Raw genomic sequence first — 19,061 nt, 5'->3', positions numbered from 1 at the left:
GATCGGGTTATTTGTAATGTTGTATGGTCATACATTGATCTGTGTCACCTTCTGGAAACATTCCGTAAGTGGATATAATACACTTGTATACAAAAGTCCATAAAACCCCCTGCTGCAATCCATATCCCGTGTTATACATATAGTCACAAACACAGACGCCGCTGCATGTGGCTCATTCCTTGCACTATGATGATACAGGTCCAACTTTGACCTGCTCCCGAAGTCTCTTAGCCTCGGCCATCCGGTCCTGTTTATCTTGTCTTCTCTGTCCTGCCTCAATTCTCGCAAACTGACCACGCGCGCCATGCTTGAGCTTTGTGATCATGTCCGCAGCCTTGCCCTTGTCCAGATTTTCGAGCTTCAAAGGCTCCGCCCTTCCCCGCATCTTATTGATGAAATCAACTTGTCCCTGTGTAGGCGGCAGTGTCCGCCATCTTTGGTAGCGGTGAATAAATGTATGGGGGAACATCTTGGCCGCGAAACTGTCCGCTCCATGCACTGCATCAGTGAATGTGGCTGCCGTGAGAATCTCCCGTGGCATTGCGTATGGTGCTTTGGCTACGCCAGGCGGTAGAGCCCGTACCTCTATAGCTCGGTAAAGCGGCCCCTTTGTGTTCAGTTGTTCACTGACCCGCTCGATTCGAACATATGAACCGCTCGGTGACGATAAGACAAACTTTTCTTTTCCGACCTGAACCCATGCATACTTGCTTATGGCCCGGATGTGTTTCTCGCCAGACGTATCGGCGATAAGATCTAAAACCGAGTCATAGTCTGTGAATGTGACACTATCGGCTCCGGGCCCGGGAGTTGTCTGGTATGACAAAGGTTGTTGAGACGTAACATGCTCAGTGTCCTTGATCTTGCGTAGGTCATTCACTGTTGCCCTCTCGACCAGAATATCAGGGTCAAGACCGAATAGCGTTGGTGTGGTCACGATTCCAGTGTCCAAACTCGAGACCAGATCAATGATATGGCAGTTCTTCTTTCCCGGGTGCAGCCGCATTCCTCTGCCGATCATTTGAACAAGCAAGTTGCGGGACCTCGTCGGCCTCGCGAGGATAATGCAGTCGATATTTGGGATATCAGTTCCTTCGGTGAAGACACCGCAGTTAACCAGCACAGGAAACTCTCCTCTTCGAAACGAGTTCAACGTCTCGCCTCTTTCAATCTTGGGGGTCTCTCCAGTAACATATCTCGCGTCAAAGCCATGCTGTCGGAACCGATCTGTCAGCTCCACCACATGGGCAACATCAACACAAAACACAAGTGTTGACTGTCTTCCTGGAGCTTTCGCCATCCAGCTGCGGACTGTTATATCGTTGATCTCACTGGTATTGACAGCCTTGGATAAATCCGAAGGGAGATAATCGCCGAAAGCCCCCTTCTTAACTTCGGATAAGTTTGCCTTAGACTCAACCGTCGTAAAAATGACGTCCGACAGCCACTTCTTAGAGATCATATCCACATAATCTTTGTGGTAAACAATTTCGTCAATGGCTGCGCCCAATTTCACTCCATCAAAACGTGAGAACGTGGCGGAGACACCAACTAGATTTGGGGAGTCAGGTCGCTTCTCATCTAATCCAAAGTGACGAAGGGTCTTGAGGTACCCTGGAGCAACGATGTGATGGGCTTCGTCGACCAGCAAAAGTTTGAAGCGGGAGGGGTCGAATTTCTTGAGACGGCCTTGTGACGTTATGCTTCGTACGCTGGCGACTGTGATATCTGCCGTGCCCGTTGCATGGACATTACCCATCTCGATCTCGATCCTCTTGTCAGGATACGCACATTGACAGTGGTTGGCTGCTTGTTCCACCAGCTCACGACGATGCGCCAATATTAGTGTCTGTTGCGCATCCTTATTTGCTGTTGGGATTCTATCAATGAGTTGTGTAAAGATGACCTTCTTTATGTCAATCGACTGAGCTTTCATTCTAAGAGAAACACACTTACTGTTTTACCGCTACCAGTAGCTAGAGATATCCCGACTCGTTTGTGACCGCTCTTTAGAGAGGAAAGAACTGAGTCGATGCATTCTTCTTGATAATCTCGAAGCTGTAATTTGGGGGTATCATGAGCGACAGCCAAGGCAAAGGCTCTGAATGGGCTTATTGTGAAAGGCAACCTTGCAGCTTTGGGCCGTAAAACAGCTCGTGGTATAGCCTGTAACATGGCACATGATGAGAGGTGCAGCGAAAATGCGTTTCGTCTCATCGATATATGATAATTAAAATACTTCATGGTTAAGGCGTAATTGAGTCTTCGAGTGCTAACCTAGACCAAGGTGTGAATGCATTATGTAAGCAGTATTCTTCTACGGTATCGATATTTCATTTTAACATCGACTGAAGGAGTGGACAAGCACTTATAAACTCTCGGTGCAATATGAGTGATGCGTTAACGTCAATATCAACTTTGTGATCGCATTTTTAGTCTTGCAAAAGTTCTTTTATTTTCCTCTTTGATACCCACTCCTGGCCAGGAGTAATTCAAGTTCATTCTGCTTGCTACCATGTTTTCGCCCTCTCATATCTTTCCAGCCATCATACACAATCCAGTATGGAGTCGGAAACCAATTATGAACCCCTCGATGAGGATTTAAGCGACACAGAGAAAGTTGGAAACCTGGAGTTTGGAGACGATGTTCTGTTACCGCCACTTGACGAGCAATACGTTGCTGATCAAACTGACGCATCTGGTAGTGTGTATAGTGCGAAGGAGGATGAAACAGACCAAGACGAGGATTCTTCCCTGAAAAGACGCGCTGAGGAAGACTCATCCCCGAGACTCTTCAAAAGACAGAAAGGAGTTCTCAACGCCGAATACTTGGATCTTCTCAATAGAGACATTGAAGATGCAGCTCAGGGTGTCTGCTTTACCGACGATAGCGAAGAAACCGTTCTGTATCCAAGCCAAATAGGCCTCACTTACTGGTCGATACCGGAGAAGAAACTCTTCTTCGAAGCGATCGCTCGTCTTGGCCAGAGTGATCTTCCAGGTATTGCATCCCGTATAGGCACCAAGAGCGAGATCGAGGTGAATCATTATCTGGACGTGCTCCGAACAGCACGTCTCCTCAGACAACGACAAGTCAGACGCCCCGCCATTGAATTCCCGGAGATCCCAGCCGCCGTAGAACTAAGTCAGCAATGTTGCCACGCCTTAGACGAGGCTGCAGATGCTATTTCTGTGCGCCAGGAACGAAAGGAGGAACAGCGAGAGGAGAGCAAATGGGGAGACTGCTGGGACATCAGCCCAAGGATTGCTCGCCGACTAGACAGGGGCGAAACCGTCGTTGAAGGCCAGGATCTTCCTTTCTCCAAGTTATTCAACTTGCATACCTGGCTAAGCCTCTCTGAGCGTATCTTCATGAATTCCTCCATTCCTAGTGAGAACTGGGATTCTATCGAAAACAGGCCTCCCTCGATGTGGGCCACTACGTTCGACGACTTTCACTCTTTGGCAGTCTCAATTACGAAACGATTGGTTCAAACAACAATATTTCTCAGCGAGTCAAGAATTAGGGCCAAAAAGGAACTCGTACCAACTACTCGTGAAATTATCAGAGCACAAGATGTGGAAGCAGCTGTGTCGTCCCTGGGACTGAACCAAAATTCCCATCAGTTTTGGAACCAATGCGCACGGAGACTACGACTTGAGGTCCACGAGGAGCCGCCCCAGCGGGAGGAGGAAGGAGAACGTGAACCTCTTAGCTATGAAGAAGTGGAAACCCTTCTCTCCAACGGCGGCGATGAGGCCGACCAGGCATTTGAAGCGCCATCTGATGTAGAAGAAACCGCCAACTCTTCTGGAAACGAGGCCCTAAGCTCTGATTTCGAGGAACCCGTCTCACATTCGAACGAAGAGGAGGCTGCTATCGCACGGGAGGCCAACGAAGTTTTGCTCTTCTCTGCCGCCGACTTCCCAGAAACGCATCGGAAGAAAGAGACTCTCAAGAACCGCATCGCAAGTGAGCGGCGACAGGAGCAGTATGCTGAAGAACGCGACCAGTACGTCAGCTGGCAGGCTGAGACTGAGATGTGGGATCTACTACAGAAGAAACCTCTCACTGAAACACCCAGGGTACCAGAACCGGGCCCGTTGCAACGGTCAACTATGGATGTGGAGAGTATCTTTCCCATAGGAAGGGAATGGAGAACCTCGGTAAAGTACCGCAGCGAGTGGGAAGGAGAATAGGAGACAATACCTGATTTTAGCCAGTGAAAGGACAATAAAGCTTGGGAGCTCGCTTGTTAATGTGAATAAATACTTATTATGACTCCATGCCTAAGGGTATCTGAACCGCCCCATCTATCGTTCGCATCATACCAATTAATTCGCAAGTTAACGTCTCCTCTTTGGTCTTGTCTTTGCTTTAGTAGTCTTAGCCTTCTGGCCCTTCTTGGCACCTCGTGTGGACTTTGATACTTGTGTTTCGCTCTCTTCAGCACTTTCTTCTTCCCCACTAGGAGAGCTCTCACTGTCTTCTTCTTCGCTTTCCTCCTCCTCCTCCTCCTCCTCCTCTTCTTCCTCCTGTTCCTCTTCTGTGGTCTCGGCCTTTTCTTGCTTCTCAGCCTTGGCCGGGGTCGCTTTCTTCTTTTGTCGTGAAGCACCTCGCTTGGACTTGGGCGCTGGTGATGGTGCGTCCGTACCGTCCTCCGTATCTTCTACCGATGTGCCTCTGGGTTTCGTATCACCTCGCTTGCGCTTCTTGGCGGGTGAAGGTGCCGGAGAAAGTTCGAGCTGGGGTGGTGATGTTGGAGCTTCGCTGACGTCGGCCACGGCTCGGGCCATCATGGCTTCATAGTATTCCGCTCTTGGCAAACAGAAGTCATTGTATTCGACCTCTTCATCGTCGAAGTTCTCTCTTTCGTCGATCACCTCAAGATTGTAGTATGTTCGGAGCTTTTGCCAAATATACGGAATGCGTGTGTGCTGGTACAAATCAGGGTCGATACCATGGTTCCGCAAGTGCTCCGAAATTGCTATCATTCGAAAGTGCTTGTGCATGCCTACACAGTCTTGGTTAGTAATAGCTCGACATGAAGGAAGAGACTCAACTGACCAGCTGGTTTCCAGCGAATGACACCCTTGAATAACGAGGCTACTTGATCATCCGTCCAAAGACTGTTGTAGTTATTGTCTGGCTGTTGCTCTTTTGTCTCGCTAGAACCTTCATTATCACCAGTCTGGGGAGTGTCGACGTCCATTGCATCGTCATCTCGCGCAGGAGTTGGTGTCGCAACAGTTTGGGTGCTAGCCCGGGCGCGCTTCCTCGGCGCCATTGTGATTATGATGAGGAGACCAAGATCGGTCGATTTATGGTTATGTTGACGAGATATACTGTGTAAGTACCAATTTTGTATCAGGGGTGTTGCTTGGTGGTATGAATTATCTGGATTGCCTCGAACGAAATTGAAGATTTCAAAAACCGAACTCGTCGTCGAATGCAATGGGCTGCTTGAGAAGGAGGTTCTGATGAAATCATAAGCTAGCATCCAATCCAATGGCTTGCGTAAAGCGGGTCCCGAGCTTGTGGTGCTCCGTTTTTAGTGCACAGGGGCTCTGAAACGCGCCTAACGTCCACTAAAGCGCGTCTACGGAGGGGCACCTCACCTTATGGATGTTGATATCGCGTTAATTGCCCTTCAGGCGTACCTTTGATAACAAGACTCAAGCTCAGGCTCGGCTTTGAAACCCATAACGCGCTGCTGAGCACTATGTTATTGAATCGAATGCATTTTACGAGAAAGGATCATGGCTGAATCCAAGGAGGACCTGGGAGCTGTATTCACTATACCTGACTTTTGGGAACCGTCGAGATTCCTACATCAAATAGATGATGGCCCACAAGCTCAGAATCCCTTCTTTTCTCCTGGGCTCAAAGGTAAATTTGGACCTTGAAATTGAACCGTACCCCTACTAATCCGTGTTATTAGAAGATGTAAAATCGGAGCTTGTCCAGCTTGGCCAAGTGTCATTGGAGCAAAGTGGCTTCTTCAAGTTACCATCTCAGCTTGAGCTTCAAGACAAGCCAGAGCCAGAGCCAGAGCCAGAAGTAACTGCGTCTACCAACAACATCCAAGCCTCCACGGAAAGTCTAACTGATGCGGAAATTGGTGATGACATCTGGGCACATACCGATGAACCAGAAGAGAAGACACCAGAACACAGGACTTGGGATAGCTTCATCTCCGGTACGCCGGCTGGCCAACAACAGCCTTTGGTGACGGAAGCTGGAGCCGCGGTCTACGATGCCTTACTAGGTTGGTCCGTCGACCCTCTTGAACTAAAAAGCTCCGAGGTTCCTATTGTCGATATCAAAGCCTACTTTTCTTCATTGCTTGCTCTGGCTCTTGGTCAAGAATCAATCTTCTACTCCAAACAGGAGAAAGGCCGCTCTTTTGCACCGGCGATTCCAAGCATGCGGGTCACAGGGTATTCCAAAGATGTTCTCCAGGGCCTGGAAAAACAATGTCACCGCTGCGGATCAATGCTGTTCGAATTGCGATCCTTTGTCAATTCTACTTATGCAAAGCGCACGTCCAAATGCGGCGTTGCTTTGGCTGGTGTGCTTGATCAAATCCTTAAGGACATTCAGCGACATGTCGCTCTCCATAGGCAGACACCGCGATCGCTTTTGGAACTCCAATCAACAGTCAAAGGAATGCTTGCGATTCTGATACCATTTCAAAGACTTGCTTCCAAATTTCGCAAAGGTTACGAAGACCAACATGTTCTCTCCCAGGTATTCCATGAAGCATACTCAGTCGACTACGGCGAAGAACAACTCCGAGGTATTATGCGCGAAGTTTTACAGAAGGTCTCTTCGCCTTGGATCGAGTTCCTGGAAGAATGGATCGGGACTAGGCAAGAAAAAGGGATTCCCTTAACCAAAGCTAATGTGGGAGCGAGTAAAGGTTTCGTCAAAGTCGACACGGAGAAATATACGGACGATTTCGGGCAGGAGGTTGAGGACATTGACTTTCTCCTGGACGAGACCAAAATGCCCCATTTCATGCCCTACGATATTGCCAAGTCTATTTTTGAGACAGGCAAGAATCTGCGGTTCATTAGGGAGTGCCACCCCGAGCATCCCTTGGCTTCATCAGCTATCATCAGTGCGACCGATCCCCCGAAGGTCAGCTGGCTTTACGACTGGAACGCCATCGAGAACCTTGAGAAACGTGTAGCCAAGTATCACGGCGATCTCTTAGGGGCAATTCGCGACTGTTCGTTCCGGGACAGAGTCAACTCGGAAAGCAATGGCCTTGCGACTGATTCTGAGATCGCAAACCCGTTCTTTCGTGAAGACCCCACGTCAGAAACAGCTGGAGGGCTCTTGAATACTCTTACGGCACGTATGGATGAGCCCTTACCTGATGATGGGAGCAAAGAGGATACCTTGCGTCAAATCTTGCGTGAACGTCTTACTCAGTCTCCTACTCGCAAGTCTCAACCTCCTACCAATGGCTTCGACTTCACGCCTCATCCATCGCTTCTTCCCGTGCTTTCGTTTGGGGGTATTGCTTCCGCGCAATCTGAGGTTGTTAATCAGGAAAGTCTGAGGCTGCTGTTTAATCACCATGACTTGCGTGGTCACTTGAAAATGCATCGTGATTTCCACCTCTTTGGTAGCGGCATGTTCGTAAGCCGCCTGTCCCATGCTCTATTCGACCCAGACCTGGAAACAGCCGAAAGGCAGGCTGGAGTTGCGAGGCAAGGAGGTGTCATGGGCCTTCGCCTGGGAGGTCGAGATACCTGGCCACCAGCGAGCTCGGAATTACGTCTAGCTCTTATGGGCGTTCTAGCCGAGAGCTTCGATTCAGACAATGAGTTCGCCAAGGAAAAGCTGGCTAGTATATCGAGGGATGCATCTGAGCTCCCAGGCGACATGAGCTTTGCTGTTCGAGATTTGTCGCAGGAAGAGATCGACAAGTGCATGAACCCAGACTCCTTGGAAGCTCTCGACTTTTTACGATTGTCCTACAAGCCCCCTGCGGCATTATCCAGCATCATCACCCCTGTGATTTTGACACAGTACGATCGAGTCTTCAAGCTGTTGCTAAGAATCATGAGGATGGTTTATGTCGTCAACCAATTGTTCTTAGATGTCAATGCTAGGACCAGTCGCTGGAACGACCCTGAGGACATTTCCTACCGATTCACTCGAGAGGCCCACCATTTTGTCTCCGGGATCACCTCATTCTTCATGGATGCTGGGGTCGCCATTCCTTGGGAAGCATTCGAGGCTAAACTAGACAAAATCGAAGCCGACTTGAAGAACCCCTCGACAGCCAAGAGTACAGCAGATAAGGTTGAGAGTCCTGATAGACTACGAGAGTTCCACTCCCGAGTACTTGATCGAGTCATGCTTTCTCTTTTTCTCCGGAAACGACAGCAGCCAGTGCTAAATTTGCTTGAAGAAATCTTTGGTGCAGTTCTGGAATACGCCAAATTTTCACGATCCAAGGCTCTTGGAAAGAACCAGGCTACCGACCCAAGAGAATTGGAAGAATTACAGCGTTTGTATAGCAACTTCAAGAAGAAAGTGCAAATCTTCATGACTGTCTGTCGAGCCTTGACCGAAAAGAGCCGATCAACAAGTAATAAGGTCTCGGACGATTTGGGGTTGAAACAAGAGGGTATTGGTGAAGACCATATGGTCGCTCAATTACTGTTAAAGCTCGATATGGGACACTATTACACGAAACACTAGGACATTTATAATAAAAAGTATTAACCACGAAGGACATGAAGATATCAATGAAATCCTGCCAAGCCTGGTAATACCTGTGTCTAAACCTACTAACCTATTCATTCTATTGATAATCCGATACCCCGCCATCGATGTAGGTTGCACCCTTGCTGCGGCAGGCCATCTTTAGTGGTGGATGCCCCTCCAAATGACCCCACGCGCTAGGTTAGTTGCTAACATTAATTCCTGGGCTGTTTGTTTATATTGAACCTTCAACACTGAACCATAGCAACCTACCGATAACGAAAATGTCGCGACAAAGCGTAGCAGCGCGCAACCTGTCTCTCACTGAAGAGCTTGAAAGACTAGAGCAATCAATCACTCTGACTCTTCAAGGTATACATGAATCTTGAATTTTCGCGACCCAGGGCTGACCCTTGGCTAGAAATCGATCACAACTTTAGCAAATCGCATCGCATAGTGACAACAAGCATTCTACCACTAGTGGAACAGTATGGAGAACACTCTCGCGCTGTTTGGGAAGCTTCAAAGGTGCATGAAGTCACCGGGATTCGAAGGAAGTGATGCTGACGACATGTAGTTCTGGAAGCAATTTTTCGAGGCATCGGCCAACGTATCTCTCTCCGGTTATGAAGAGCTCGCCAACGACGACGAAAGCGAAAACGTGGAAGAAAGTACCGCTATGAGGGAAGATATAACAGAAGAATACACATCTCAGCATCACGAAGATGTCGCCGCCACGACCGGCATCGAGCAATCTACCTTCCAAGTCGAGGACTCCCTCCTTGATGATGCTGAGCTCACAGGAAGCACGCCCCGGCCTGGGAAGACGAAGACACGATTTTCTGATATGGAATCTCCTTACGAAGCCATGAAGCGCGAGATGGAAGGGGAAGGAAACAATACCACAGTCCTAGACGATAACGAGGATTCGACTGTCTTGTTCGCCCAACACACCGCTAGACTCCCCGATATGTCAATGACTCCGCAGGCCCAGCGCGACCACACAATGACCGGCGAGCAGTCTGTTCAGCCTCATAAGGATCCTTTGCTTCACCGTGTTCTCGACAAGAACTATCGCATTCAGGCAACTCCACACAAGCCCGCCCTTCGTATCTCTCCACTCAAAAGCGCCCAACGCAAGAAGGACACCCCCGTATGGAACGACTCACCAGGCTCCTCGCCCGAAATGGCAGTACCGACTCTACGTAGTGAAGTTTTTATGTCGCCCTACAAAAGTAACGCTCGACAACGTCTTGCGGCGGCAACGCAGGGCCCTCGAACACCTGGCGTTAGTGTTCAGACGCCAGCGACAGCACGAAAGACGCGGGACCTCTTCGCTGATGACACTGTCGCAGCCACTGGAAAGGAGAAGTATGAGATCGACTGGGATAGTGATGAAGGGGATGAGGATATCGATTTATATGCAGGCATGAGCCCGCCGAAGACGATACAGTTCGCGCTGCCTCCTTCGAAGCTCTTGCAAACACCTGGTAAGGTCTATCTCGCTCTCAAATGGACTACTATATACTAATACTGTCTGACAGCACGTGAAGCCAGCCAAAGGATTGTTGGTGACATTCTACTGGATGCTGGGGCCGATCCGAATTCGTCCGAATACAGCCCCTCTATGGTGAAGATGAACGAAGATATTTTGAACGATAGTTTCTAGAGACACAACTCTTAAATCTAAAGAATAAACAGTCGTTTGTTCCTTGACTTCAACCAAGGATACCCTTCACCCCTTTGCATTTATGTGCCCGTGCCCTTCGCCATATTTTCAGTCCGCTTTCTAAATCAGCACCATGTCCCTGGCCTTGAGTTCCGTCGATTACATACTGAATCGAATCTGTGACCTGAGGGCCTGTTCCTGGAGCTTCTTGGCATCGATTTCCGTTCCGTTCTTTTCCTTCTGGTCCTTTTTGAAAAGGGGGGCTGACGAGGAAAAGGTAGCAATAGAGGCAGTTTCGGGATCAGCGACTTTGGAACTGTTATACTTGGTAGAATCTATCTGGGCTATATTTACTTGTTATTCAAGTTCAGCTTGCTGCGAATGTGATGCTTACAGTCTGAGGTTGTGGGAACATTGTTGCCTGAGTTGTTGGACATATTGAAGGATGTGAAGGAGGTTTGAAGTGATTGATTGGTGGGTAGTTATAAACAAGGTTTGGAGTAAAGTATTAAGCTTAACAGTTTGTACTCTTGTTCTTAGATGGAGCTCTAGGTTGCTTCTGCCTGAGAATGAAGTCCATAAGGCGTCGCATCTTGATTGTTATATACTCAATCCTGGCAATGTAACTTGCTAGACACTCTTGTTACGATGACTACGAACGAAGGAAAACCACTAGGATTCTTTCTTGCGTAGTCTACGACGCGCGTGAGTCATGACGGAAGCCATCGACCAGGCGTTAGGGCTGACGAAGGACTGCATGCACGGTAGTAGAAAAGTCTACGTATACCATGGGTGCGTACAAGGCTGACGAAGAATCCGGGAATACGTACGTACTGTGTAAGCGTATACGCAGAACACCACCTTATTACCTGATGCGTGTGAGATATGAGAGTGTTGGACGCTGCTTTAGGAATAAAGGGGAGCAACATGTAACTGGTATTGGTCAACTTGGACTGATGGTCATGCAGAGGACTAGCTTCCATTACGCCAGTGCTGGCCGGGGATTACTCACTCGACGACTTGGCGTTCCCACTGGCCATTCAGCCAAATTCGAAGATGAGCTAGAGACCTCGAATTGGCTAATACGGAATCCCACGAGGATCTATCTACCTGAAAACATAGGATCTTAGATCAGACAAAATGGTGAGACTGACACTCTGCAGGCCTTAAGTGGGTTGCATCTCACGACAATTTCTTTCAATAACACTATTAGTATTCCATGGTATTTACTTATCACCCACCATCTGATGACTGTTTGACACAACATGAATGTCACCTACATGGGATTGGGGCCTTTTCGATAGAAATTATACTTGATGGATCGTAATTCAGCCGCGTCTTACTGTCAGTCCAAGGGCTCACCACTTAGAAATCGTAGAATTTGTTGGAAATGAGTCCCACAAGACAGCGGTCAAGTATCAAAGCATGCGTCACCAGACAATACCTAGACACGCATTGGTTCTGCACGTTGACAAGGCCAGTGAATCTATGCTTAAACGGGCAGCTCACAAATAACGTTAAATCTTGGAGTGGATAAGCCTACTTTAGGTAGTAGGGTCAGGATAGAATCAGCCACATGTGGCTCTGATGGGAGCAGTGGCGGTGCATGGTCCCCGCAACGGTCTTGGAAACGATATTCTTATCGATAACAATTCTATTAGCGTCTAAAAAAATTTGGACGCAAAGTGAAAGGCGAAAGACCGTGTCAGTTAGTTGATGGTCTTTGGAAGGTGACGACGTCGCACGCAAACATGGAAGATCAAGTGCACAAACCGCATCGCAAGTCCAAGGACAAGAAAGACAAGAAGCAGCATACAGGTGGTAAGTTATTCTTATACACAGTTCCAATTAGCGATTGGCGCATTCTAACAAATATCAGAGCGCAACCCAAAGGCGTTTTCCTTCGCCAACCCTGGCAAGCTCCAGAGACAAGCAGCGAGATCGCAAGATGTAGGACTCTTCTCTGTTCCCTTGAATAAGAAGTCGCAATGCTAAAAGTCAGCAATAGATCAAGGAAAAGCGTCTCCATGTCCCGCTCGTGGATCGATTGCCCGATGAGGCCCCGCCTCGACTCGTTACAATCGTTGGCCCTCCCGGTGTAGGAAAGACAACGTTGATGAAATCGCTCATTCGACGATATGCCAAAGAAACGATATCGGACCCTCAAGGCCCTGTGACGGTCGTCACATCGAAGAAGCAACGCCTGACCTTTGTCGAGTGCCCAAACGAACTGGAGGCCATGGTCGACATCGCAAAGGTTACCGATATTGTCCTCTTGATGATTGATGGAAATTACGGCTTTGAGATGGAAACTATGGAGTTTCTCAACATTCTCGCCGCTACAGGTATGCCAGGAAACGTTTTTGGCATCTTGACACATCTGGATCTTTTCCGGAAGCCACAGGCGCTGAAGGATGCCAAGAAGCGTCTCAAGAGGAGACTTTGGACAGAGCTGTACCAGGGCGCCCACCTCTTTTACCTCTCTGGTGTTATGAACGGCCGATATCCCGACCGCGAAATCCACAACTTGTCACGCTTCCTCTCTGTCATGAAGAACCCACGGCCTCTCGTCTGGCGCAATTCTCACCCTTACTCCGTCATCGACAGCTTCCGAGATATCACGCACCCGACCAAGATCGAGGAAGACCCCAACTGCGACCGGTCGATTGTACTTTCCGGTTACCTGCGAGGTACAAATTTTGCTTCGCACAACCAACGAGTCCACGTCCCTGGTTTGGGAGATTTTACAGTGTCTAATATGGAGGTTATGCCAGACCCCTGTCCAACCCCATCGATGGAACTGGCAATGGCGAAGATTACAGGCAAGACTGGGCGAAGGCGACTTGACGAAAAGGAAAAGAAGCTTCATGCTCCCATGTCGGATCGTAGTGGCTTGAAGATTGATGGTGATGCCATCTGGATCACCAGCGACAAGGGCTTCAGCTTCGACCGGGAGGAGGACGATGATGCCGAGCGAGGAGAAGGAGAAGAGATGATTGTTGGTCTTCAAGCTGAGCGAAAGCTTCTCGGCCAAATGGATGGCGGCGTCCAGCTTTTTAAGGGCGGCAACAAGGTCGAGGCAGTGCCAGAGGAGGAAGACACTGGCAGAAAAACACATCGCAAACCTAGATTTGCCCAAAGAGAAGATGGCGATGATGACCAAAACGAAGACGATGAGGGCTCTGTGAGTGGTGACGAAAACTTGGACTCGGATGCCGAGATAGAATTCAGTGAAGGCAAACTAGGCAAGATGTTCCGCAAGGATGCCGATAAGGAACTCGGTGATGATGATCTTGCATTTGCCGACAGTGACTCAGACCTCGGAGCATTGTCTGATGAGGAAGAGGTGGAAGACGATGAAGAATACGATTCAGACGAGGAAGCAGCAGCATTAAGGTGGAAGGACAACTTGAATGGCACTGCGATGAGGCTTCATGGCAAGAGACGCTCATATCACACAAGTGATCTGGCTAGGTATATGTACGACGACTCACTAAGCCCAGAAGATGCTCTCAAGCGATGGAAGGGCGAGGATGACGAATCAGAAGAGGAGAATATTGAGGACGATGACGATGAAGATGACTTCTTTAAGAAGTCGAAACAAGAGCAGGAAGACGCTATAGAGGATAGGTCAATACCCGCATATGACTACGAGGACCTAGCGGCCAAATGGGCATCAGAGAAGAACGTTGAGGCTTTACGAAGGAAGTTCACTTCGACAGCCCTCGCTGCTGGCGATGATGATGACGGTGATGGGGATGCCAACGACAGCGACTTCGATGGCTTGGGCGACTCAAATGATGAGGGCGATGGTGTCTTCGAGGATCTCGAGGCTGAAGGCCAACAAGAGCCAGCACAGCCCACTGTCGACGATATTGAGGCCGAGCGAGAGAAGAACGCAAAGCGAAAGGAGGAACTCAAGATGCGATTCGAAGAGGAAGATCGCGAGGGTTTCCTCAATGATAAGGCAAATGCTCGACGAGAAGGTGGAGATGTGCAAGAGTTTGGTGAGGATCAATGGTATGAGGCGCAAAAGGCTATGATCCAGAAGCAGCTCGATATCAACAAGGAGGAATTCGAGAACCTCGATGAGCGTCAACGCTCTGCTGTGGAAGGCTACCGAGCCGGCAAATATGCCAAGGTTGTCCTCGAAGGTGTTCCGGCCGAATTTGTCAAGCTCTTTGATGCTCGTCGACCTATCGTCGTCGGTGGTCTCTCTGCCACAGAAGACCGATTCGGCTATCTTCAAGTCCGCATCAAGCGTCACCGCTGGCACAAGCGCATTCTCAAGACAAATGATCCTCTTATCTTCTCTTTGGGATGGCGTCGCTTCCAGACCATGCCCATCTACAGCACCACCGACTCGCGCACGCGCAACCGTATGCTCAAGTACACACCTGAGCATATGCATTGCTTCGGTACCATCTACGGTCCCTTAATTGCACCCAATACAGGCTTTGTTTGCTTCAACTCAATGTCAGCGTCGACACCCGGTTTCCGCATCGCTGCTACTGGTACAATCCTCAGCGTCGATGAGTCCACAGAGATCGTCAAGAAGCTCAAGCTTACCGGTACACCTGCAAAGATCTACAAGAACACAGCTTTCATCAAGGACATGTTCAACTCATCTCTTGAAATCGCCAAGTTTGAGGGAGCTTCTATCAAGACGGTCTCTGGCATTCGCGGTCAGATCAAGCGTGCTTTGTCCAAGCCCGAGGGCCAATTCCGCGCAACTTTCGAGGACAAGATTCTTCTTAGTGACATTGTCTTCTTGCGTGCCTGGTACCCAATCAAGCCTCACCGGTTCTACAATCCTGTCACCAACCTCATCGGCTGGCAGCCCATGCGACTCACGGGCGAGGTCCGCCGTGATCAGAACGTGCCTACTCCCCAGCCCAAGAACAGCCAGTACCGCACTATTGAACGAGAGACCCGCCACTTCAACCCTCTCCGTGTTCCCCGCGCCCTTGCTGCTGACCTTCCTTTCAAGTCGCAGATTGTCGAAACCAAGAGGCAAAAGAAAGAGACATACATGCAGAAGCGTGCTGTCATCATGGCTCCTGGTTCCGAGGAGAAGAAAGCCCGGGCTCTCATGCAGCAGTTACTCACAATCCGTAACGACGCTGCTGCCAAGCGTCGTGCCGCAAAGGAGAAGAACCGTGCTGCTTTCCAGAAGAAGTTGGCAGACAGCGAGGAGAAAAAGGAAGCCCGTGAGAAACGGGAATCCAAGGACTTCTGGAGGAAGAATGGCCGCAAGCGTGCCGCCGCCGAAGATGGAGGTGGTGGCAAGCGCAGGAAGTAAAGGGGGAAGTAAATATCTCCGTTTCCGTTGCTTGAACTATATGCAATTGGTTAGAAAGGTGCTAGTTGTATACCTTGTTGGGTTGGCGTTTCGAGAATCAAAAGATCAATCATATTGCATTTTACATACCGTAGTATAAAACCCTTGTTCCAGATAACACAATAGGATTACTTGGACATTCAACTCCCGGGCCTGATGACGAACATTACACGTGGTGTAAGTATCGTACACAGCAGAAGTAAAGCGATTCAGTATGTTAAAAAGTCGAGTGAATAGCATTTGCTTCAGCAAGCTACACAGTAACAATCCCAAACACCTATCCTCGAACCACAAACGTACAAAAACAAGTAACAGGCCAGATGCGATCTCCTCCCATACGTATTAATCAAGAGTTTCTATAGGAATACTCTCCCTAACATCAGCATCTGCCTGCTCAATCCGTATTTTAACCACCCTTCATCAACATCAACAATCGTCGTCGCATTGCGTGTCAGAGAATGCTCCCAAGAAACCATTTCACGCCCGAGTCCAATCTGAACAACCTTTGCTCCTAATTCAAGGATCGACATACGCCCTGAAATGCCGTAAAACATATTCATTGCTCGGGGCAGCTTTGCCTTCTGAGCTCGTGTGCACATGGCACGTGTCACCTATTAGTCACTTAAGAAGCAAGCATGGGCTCCTTGCTGGGGACAACATCCTCGTGAGGGAGCTCAGGGGCTGCGGTATCGATAGCGGTGGGCGCATTCAGTTCCTCTTTGAGAGCGGCAGGAGTAGGAATCTGAGGAGCCTCCGTGGCCGTGACGGGGTCCTCGGTAGGAGGGGAGGGAAACTGCGGCTGCCTGGCAGAAATAGGCTGCTCAGGCTTATCAATCTTCTGGCGAGAAGGAGTCTTGCCACGGAGAAGGTCCTGGACTTTGCCGCTGTAGTCGCCAGCATACTGCTTGCTGATGTTGGAGACCTGTTCCATCTGCTTCGAAGCGACGCTCTGGATCTGGGCAGTCTGGGAGTTGATGAGCTCGGAAGCGTGGTGGAGTTGCTCATCGATTAGCTCCTGGTTGGATGTATAGATCAAGGGAACGACGAAGGCGACGGTGGTACCGATGACAGCAAGTCCCCAGTAAGGAACAAGCTTGACGAGGAAGTATGAAATGAAAGCGGCAATGAAAGCCTATTTAATGTTAGTTCCCGCTGTTAAACCTTCCGATTATCAAACTTACGGCGGCGGAAGCAAAGACATTCTCGGCAAAGATGATTCGCTGGGCCTCAATGACAAAGAAGTTGATGAGCTCATGAACGTCCCCAATAAGGGCATCCAGAGTCTCACGAGGCACTGTGTAGTACCGACGAGGGCGAACCTGAGTAGCAAGGCCATTGTTGAGAATGACCTTACCAAGCACCTCGGCAAGAATGGTTACACCAAGAACCATCCACGAAACCTTGAGTCCCCATCGAAGAAGATCCAGGTATCGCGCAGTGAAGATAGCACCGATGATAGTCACATAAGCAATGGCAGATGCGCCTATCGTGTCACTGCGTCAGCTCTCGCAGGTCGGAAAGGAGACAAGAGTCAACTTACGAGGGTTGTTCCATGAGAGAAGCTCAGAAAAGAATGAGTGGTAGTGTGTGAGCGGCTGGCCGGTAGCAGCGGGATTCGCGGGAGTGCGTCGAGCAGCAGCAAGGTTAGAGAGCTCGTTGGAGGCCTTCTGAGTGTGATCGTAAACGTTCTGAGCAACAGGGCCTGGAAAGATTGAACTTTAGCAACATGTCAAAATCATGGTTCGTAACGAAGCGTCGTACCGTTGGCGACAGACTGATAGGCAGCGGCGGCGTCTGGAAGTCAGGTCAGTTAGTTATACTGGTCTGCGGGAAGGCCCTGTATCATGGCGGGCAGTGCCATTGTCGCGCAAAGATCGTGGGGAAACACTGTAAAGTGAGGTTAGCAAATATGTTCGAGTTCGAGGCGCCCCGTACGATGCCAGCGCATTTCAACGCAAAACTTACCTCACTGGTCTTGGTGGTCTCGAGAAGAGAGTTGCCGTTGGCGGCCAAGGTGGAATCAGCCATTTCGACGGTTTGTAGTGTGAAGAATGTGGAAAGAAGTGGTGCGCTCGCTGAAAGAACCGTCGTGCAGTTATAGTTGAAAGTATGGGAACGAGGAATAGGAGGTGAATGGAAGAAGATGTTCTCTAGAAAGCGAAAGCGGCGTGAGCGAAAGTGGCCAGAGAAATTTTGGACAGCTTGGTTTGTTTGTTTAATGCAGGGTAAAAAAGGACAAGGGCACGACGCTGACTAGCTACTGCTACGTAGCGACTTCTAGCTCGCTCCGCTCCGCGTCTCTGGACCTACAACAGAGCTGCAACGTTTTTTTCGTCTGAGCCGATAGGTGACTAAAAACAGACTTAAGGGGCGTCCGGTCGGGGGAGCGAGGTGAGTGGTCGTGTGAGAGGAACAGGCAAGTCAAGCGAAACGAGCGACCCCGTCGGAGGCAGCAGACTAGGTCCAGGATAAGGCATGTGAAACGTACCTTGAGGGTGCTAAATGTTCAGCGCGGGTGAAGTGAAGTGATGTGAGGTGAGATGATGATGGTTGAGAGAGTCTCGTCGAGAGCGAGGAAGTCAAGTTTGTATGATGGAGGTGAAGGAATCAGGAATGACGTTTGTGTTCGTAGAGGACGGGACACTTCTCTTTTAGGTGTTGGAGGGGACCAAGTTTCGTCCTTGCTTCAGGTGGGAAAGAAGGCACGGGGGAACGAACGAGTGACGACAGTCGCCAGCCATGGAGCCCACCAAAAGAAAGAAAAAACTGGCTCGGTATTCGTACGTACACTGCTGGCTACACAACTTCAGGTGCTCGTAGTGGTACCCACGCATTATCCGTCCATTACAGCAAGATTTGAATTGCTACTGTGAATCACTGCAAATCTCCTTTTAGTGGACCGACGCTTAACAACGCCGGTGTCAACGAGAGAGCTCCTGTTGCGTAGCATTGGATCTCTGGGCTCCTCTTTGTCCAAAAGCTGGACGATGGAGCTTGGATACCTTACTTTACCAAACCATGATGCCGGTGGAGCTCTGTTACCCATGACGCAGTGCTAGACCTATAGAGTACATCCCATGTGCGCTCCACCAGTCAGCGGCTGCAGGTACCGCCAATGTCACCACTTCTCCAAATGTCCAAGCTGATCCGTCAACAAGGGTTGATCCCGTCATCAGGGAGCTTGAACGACGACATTCCAGGCATGCAGCTCTAAGAAATTGACAAAAGTCAATTCTCTTTGTGACATATGGAGCTAGCAAGAGTAAACAGACGACAGTTTACCATTTCGAGCCAAGGCATGCATGTACGGGATACCTCAGAGTTCA

The 19,061-nt window shown here is 49.4% G+C and overlaps 8 protein-coding genes across 8 annotated transcripts; 4 read left to right on the top strand and 4 right to left on the bottom strand.

Moving 5' to 3' along the window:
- Positions 1-184: 184 nt before the first annotated feature.
- On the bottom strand, positions 185-1,936 carry FPRO_02796 (uncharacterized protein; the record flags this gene model as incomplete). The annotated part of the gene is made up of 1 exon (XM_031227064.1): positions 185-1,936. One exon carries the CDS (start codon positions 1,934-1,936, stop codon positions 185-187), a length of 1,752 nt encoding a protein of 583 aa, XP_031077537.1.
- Positions 1,937-2,562: 626 nt separating this feature from the next.
- On the top strand, positions 2,563-4,200 carry FPRO_02797 (uncharacterized protein; the record flags this gene model as incomplete). Its single annotated transcript, XM_031227063.1, has 1 exon — positions 2,563-4,200. The coding sequence occupies one exon, from the start codon at positions 2,563-2,565 to the stop codon at positions 4,198-4,200; it is 1,638 nt and encodes a 545-aa protein (XP_031077536.1).
- Positions 4,201-4,347: 147 nt separating this feature from the next.
- FPRO_02798 (uncharacterized protein) lies at positions 4,348-5,288 on the bottom strand (the record flags this gene model as incomplete). Its single annotated transcript, XM_031227061.1, has 2 exons — positions 4,348-5,015; positions 5,069-5,288. The coding sequence occupies 2 exons, from the start codon at positions 5,286-5,288 to the stop codon at positions 4,348-4,350; spliced, it is 888 nt and encodes a 295-aa protein (XP_031077535.1).
- Positions 5,289-5,760: 472 nt separating this feature from the next.
- On the top strand, positions 5,761-8,722 carry FPRO_02799 (uncharacterized protein; the record flags this gene model as incomplete). The annotated part of the gene is made up of 2 exons (XM_031227060.1): positions 5,761-5,890; positions 5,943-8,722. 2 exons carry the CDS (start codon positions 5,761-5,763, stop codon positions 8,720-8,722), a joined length of 2,910 nt encoding a protein of 969 aa, XP_031077534.1.
- A 287-nt stretch (positions 8,723-9,009) lies between these two features.
- Positions 9,010-10,394, top strand: FPRO_02800 (uncharacterized protein; the record flags this gene model as incomplete). The annotated part of the gene is made up of 4 exons (XM_031227059.1): positions 9,010-9,097; positions 9,147-9,253; positions 9,303-10,215; positions 10,270-10,394. The coding sequence occupies 4 exons, from the start codon at positions 9,010-9,012 to the stop codon at positions 10,392-10,394; spliced, it is 1,233 nt and encodes a 410-aa protein (XP_031077533.1).
- A 159-nt stretch (positions 10,395-10,553) lies between these two features.
- FPRO_02801 (uncharacterized protein) lies at positions 10,554-10,831 on the bottom strand (the record flags this gene model as incomplete). Its single annotated transcript, XM_031227058.1, has 2 exons — positions 10,554-10,738; positions 10,789-10,831. The coding sequence occupies 2 exons, from the start codon at positions 10,829-10,831 to the stop codon at positions 10,554-10,556; spliced, it is 228 nt and encodes a 75-aa protein (XP_031077532.1).
- Positions 10,832-12,145: 1,314 nt separating this feature from the next.
- On the top strand, positions 12,146-15,696 carry FPRO_02802 (uncharacterized protein; the record flags this gene model as incomplete). Its single annotated transcript, XM_031227057.1, has 3 exons — positions 12,146-12,215; positions 12,274-12,344; positions 12,403-15,696. The coding sequence occupies 3 exons, from the start codon at positions 12,146-12,148 to the stop codon at positions 15,694-15,696; spliced, it is 3,435 nt and encodes a 1,144-aa protein (XP_031077531.1).
- Positions 15,697-16,357: 661 nt separating this feature from the next.
- Positions 16,358-17,763, bottom strand: FPRO_02803 (uncharacterized protein; the record flags this gene model as incomplete). The annotated part of the gene is made up of 5 exons (XM_031227056.1): positions 16,358-16,867; positions 16,917-17,218; positions 17,276-17,437; positions 17,497-17,529; positions 17,706-17,763. 5 exons carry the CDS (start codon positions 17,761-17,763, stop codon positions 16,358-16,360), a joined length of 1,065 nt encoding a protein of 354 aa, XP_031077530.1.
- Positions 17,764-19,061: the final 1,298 nt, after the last annotated feature.

Source organism: Fusarium proliferatum (genome assembly GCF_900067095.1).
Source record: "Fusarium proliferatum ET1 genome assembly, contig: FPRO_scaffold002, whole genome shotgun sequence".
Taxonomy (NCBI): Eukaryota; Fungi; Ascomycota; class Sordariomycetes; order Hypocreales; family Nectriaceae; genus Fusarium; species Fusarium proliferatum.
The sequence above is the reverse complement of the archived record's forward strand: the minus strand, read 5'-3'. Positions and strand labels throughout refer to the sequence as shown.